Source organism: Hibiscus syriacus, unplaced genomic scaffold (genome assembly GCF_006381635.1).
Source record: "Hibiscus syriacus cultivar Baekdansim isolate YM2019G1 unplaced genomic scaffold, ASM638163v2 tig00112411_pilon, whole genome shotgun sequence".
Lineage (NCBI taxonomy): Eukaryota > Viridiplantae > Streptophyta > Magnoliopsida > Malvales > Malvaceae > Hibiscus > Hibiscus syriacus.
This window is the reverse complement of record NW_024063326.1, coordinates 680,109-684,919: the sequence shown is the minus strand read 5'-3', so window position 1 is coordinate 684,919 and position 4,811 is coordinate 680,109. Positions and strand designations below refer to the sequence as shown.

The window sequence follows — 4,811 nt, the reverse complement described above, 5'->3', positions numbered from 1 at the left end:
AACAGACCATGTTAGATGAAAACTGTTTATTAACTACTAGTCAACCCATATTAATGACATAATATTTTCACATATGCTCAATTAATGACATAACATGTGTTGTGTTGTGTCACTTAAAATAACAACGTGTCATGTGTCATGTCATATCAAGTGACGACATAATATATTTCACATCACCCAAATGAAGATGTAATATATATCATATCATCAATTGAACAAATATGAAAATATCATATCATTAATATCGATTGATCATTAATCAACTGTCGATTTTTACAACAACAACAAAACCATATTCTCATATGCAATGAGGTAAGGGGGAGGTAGGATAGTAGGCTGCCCCCAACGCCAGGTTAAGAGCAGCTTCCGTGGAAGACCTCCGGCAGTCAGAAAATTAAAAAATAAAGATAAAATACAATGCATGTATAAATAAATACATAGTTGAACAATCTTCATATGCAATCTACATATGTGTGTCTGTAATGGGAAGTAATCTCAACAAATAAATCACTGCGTAAAAATCTGTGCATATAGATAGAAACGTAAGTCCGAGCTAAATTTAAAAAGGGGAAACATGAAGAGAATAATACACAATAGTAAGTGATAGCAAGTTACGATAAGGAATAAAGTCAAATGGGTTTAAAACCTAAACTAAGGCAACACTACTCTGCTATCCTAGTTCTAAGCTTTCATAAATTACAATGCCAGAAACGTATAAAAAGTAGAAGTCATGAAAATTACTACAAAGGTATTAAAAAGAAGACAAAGATGATACACCCTATTGTTGTGACCCACACTACTCGGCTACCCTGGTCTTAAGTCTCCATACTTTCCTGTCAGAGGTCATGTCTTCGGTAAGGGCTAAATCATTCAAATCAGATCTCAAACAGTCTACCAACTTCCTCATTGGTCGTCATCTTCTTCTGGCACCGTCGGCTGTAATCGACTCTACCCTTCTGACCACATCCGACGGTTGTCGCCTAAGGATATGCCCAAACTACCGTAGTCTTCCCTCCCTCAACTTTTCGGATACATGCACCACCCCCAAGGACATCCTAATTGCAGAGTTTGATGTCATTTCCCACAACTCCTACCACATGCCCATCGAAGCATTCTCATTTCTGCGGCCTCCATCCTCCTTACGTGATCCTTTTTGATTGCCTAACATTCTGATCCATACAGCAGCGCTGATATAATTGTCATTCTATAAAAATTTTCCCTTAAGTTTTAGAGGCACCTTCTTGTCACACAAAACTCCAGTAGCAGCCCTCCACTTTAGCCATCCCGTCTTTATACGGTGTGTAACATCATCATATATATCCCCTCTTTATGTATCATAGACCCTAGGTACTTGAAACAATCCTTTGAGGGGATAACGTGTCATTCGATGCATACTTCTACATCTTAATCATTTTGGTTTCCACTGAAGTTTGAACATAAATACTCTGTCTTTTCAATATTGATCCTTAGACATTTTTCTTCCAAAGTAATCTTTCAGGTAGCCAGTCTACTATTCAACTCATTTTTTGTTTCAGCAACTAGGACAATATCGTCAACGAAAAACATACACCATGAAATACCTTCTTGTGTCACACAAACAAAATACCTTAGAAAAGAAAGCAAGAAGAACCCAGATCCGATGCTAAGGGGAAAAGGCCAGAAAACAGAGTCCAACTATCGATTTTTATTAAACAAAATTTGTTTTAATCAAAAATTAAATTATTGAGGGTATTTTTTTCATCATGCGAATTATATTTGTTATAACAATGGATAAAAAAATTAAAAAAAATAAAAAGTTTATATTCATTTGCTCTATAAATAGAAGTCCTTGCGAGTTTATACACTAGCATAAATATTCTCAAACCAAAGAAGAAAGTTTAAAATAGAAGAATCTTAACCCATACAAACAACAAAACGGAGCAAATCATACTTATATATACTCCACTCTGTTTCCTCTGTTTTGTCCAATCTTCACCTTCCCTCTTAATCTTCAATTTCATCACCAAATCTATTTTTTCCATGAACCCTTTTCTGGATTAGAATTTTCCTTCAATTCCTTTGCCTCTTTTTATTTATTTTTTCGGTTTTAAATGGATGCATTCAACGTAAAGTTCGAGAAGCCAAAAGCAACGTTGAAGAATCGTCAGTTGAACAAGGTGGCAAGCTTACTGAGATTCGTGGAGTTTTGTGTTGTTCTTGTATTGATCTCCAGGTTCACAGTTCATCTCCCCGTCGCCGTTAAAAGTACCGGTGAGTATTTCCGGGGCTTATCAGTGGTTCTCGTGAGCCCTCGCTTCGTGTTCATCGTCGGGAACGTCATAGTCATCACTCTGTTCATCAAGGCTGGCCAGTTTTCGCCTCGAGGACCGACTTCCGGCACCGATCTCTACGATGAATTCGTCGAAAAGAGCGAGAAAAACGAGATGATTCATCGGTACGAAATCGAGTACAGGGAGAACCAAAGCAAGAAGAGTGTTGAACAAGAGAAAAAATCGATTCTCCATGTGCATAGAACAACATCAAAGGAGGCGATCAAGAGCTTTAGAAGAACTCAGTCGGAGAATCTTAATCGAAAGAAGTGCAAGCAACTGAGGAAATCGGGCTCGGAAAAGAACATAAAACATGGCGGTCCCGGCGAGAAGACGGTGAAGAGTTTGTATCCGGAAGACGGATTAAGCAGCGAACAGTTTCGGAACACGGTTGAGGCATTCATTGCCAGGCAAAAAAAGCTTCTGAGGGAAGAAGAAGAATACCCGGTGATTTGCAAAGATTTTGAGTGACAAAAGCAAATACTGGAGAACCCTTTGTTTTCAAATGATTGTTTTCTCAGGCTTTTGATTTTGCCTTCTTTTTTTACTTTCATTACTGTATACTGCTACGTACATGGTTACTTAATCATGATCTTCAGTGACTTCATCACTGTTCTTGTACAAATGAGAAACATTTGAATATTACAAATTAAGACATTAAACAAAATCGGGTCGGGACGATGCATGTAAAATCGAGTTGGATCGGAACAAGAAAAAAGCCGTTTCGTCTCGTCGGTCGCGACTCGCCATCCTAACTAATCCGAAGCTTCTTTTGGTCTGAGTGATTATTCCTGTTTCAGATTTGCAGATATCGTTTTGCTGAGAAAACTGGATTTTTATTCAGACAAGAAGAATTTACTTCTGTTAATATCCACTCACACAGTAGACTCTATATGCCCATATATCATCATGGTTTTAGAATGTATTCTAAATCTTGTTCACTGAACTGAAATTCACATCGAACCAAAAATTATTCTATATATTGTCGGATAAGCGAAAATAATCTGTTAAAATTATCTCTTTATATTCTTTTTCATTTCTTATTGTTAATCACAATTATTTATTTTTAGTTATCTAACGATTATAAATCACTGCAAAACATTTTAATTTTACGTTGTGTATCTAGATTCTACCTCTCTCTCATAGTGGCAGATACATGCTTTGCTCGAAGTGGGCATGAAATGAGAACTTTCTTTGATTAGTTATTTATTTTATTGATTGTGCTTAGCTTAAAATTTTATTTGTGTCTATCTGTATAAAAATTGTGTTGTTAATATGTTTGCCCACTATTTAAAATATTTTTAGATCCGTCAGTTCTCTCTCTATATATAATTTAACATTCACTTTATATCTCTGTTTTGAAAACCGGACCAACCGGTTCAACCGGGAACTGTTGCCTAGTCCGGTTCAATCTAAACCAGTTGAACCGCTACTATGAACCGGCCAGAACCGCTGAACCGTTCGAATCGAACCGGCTAAAAACCGGAAAAACCGGAAATTTTGTTTTTTTTTTAAAAAAAATTAAACCAAACGTCGTTTGTTAAACGAGCCAAGTCGAACTCGAGTATTGTTGAGCTCGACTCGAATTTGAAAACTTTAAAAGTAACCTCAACTCTACTCAAACTCACAAGTTAAAAATTATCAAGTTCAACTCGAACTCGAAATATAATATTGAAACTTGAACTCAAAAAGGCTTGAACTAAAAAAAATTTAGAAGCTCAATTGAAGCCTAAAATTCGAGCTTGATTGAAGTGAAAGAATAATTCACTCAATGCTCACCAAAAGGCTCCATGATTTTGAATGTCAAATTACTTCTATTATTTATAGAAGTTAGTTGTGATGCTCTTCTATGTTTCTTAGCAATGTGAGATTATTTTGTTCTCATATTTTTACTCTTTAGACTTTTGGGATGCTCTTCTATATTTCTTAGCCTAGATTGTTTTTTTTAAAAAAATTAAACCAAACAATATTATTTTGTTATGATTTTTTTTAGCCCCAAATTTATTTTTTTAATTATAGTTATATAATTATATTTTATTATTTAATATGTTTTACCTTAAATATTATGTTGTAGTTAATTTGAATCATTTTGTTTCACTTGATTTTATGATTTTTAATTTATATATGTTATGACTTGTTTTGAATATTACTTGTGATATAATTTTTTTTATTAAATATTTTTGGTATTTTTATTTAATTTTTTAAATAATTATGACGTCGTCCAGTTCTTCAGACCGGTTCGACCGGTTGAACCAGTGAACCGGTAGCATGGCCGGTTCGCTAACCGGTCCGGTTCTGAAAACCATGCTTTATATAGTATAACATTTTTATCGGTCTTTTTATCGGTTGTTTGGTTGATCTCATCATTTGATTTTTTTCATGATTGAATTTGATATCGTCACGATTAATTAAGATGGTGCTTATTTGTTATTTTGTTGATCTGTCATGCTTTGAACTATCGAATGAATTTGGATATGTGGTTTGCATACGGAGATAATCTTC

General features: G+C 35.0%; 1 protein-coding gene across 1 annotated transcript; it reads left to right on the top strand.

The window, feature by feature from the left end:
* Window positions 1-2,090: 2,090 nt before the first annotated feature.
* LOC120179374 lies at window positions 2,091-2,780 on the top strand. The gene has a single exon (XM_039184986.1). It carries the CDS (start codon window positions 2,091-2,093, stop codon window positions 2,778-2,780), a length of 690 nt encoding a protein of 229 aa, XP_039040917.1.
* The last annotated feature ends 2,031 nt before the right edge of the window (window positions 2,781-4,811 follow it).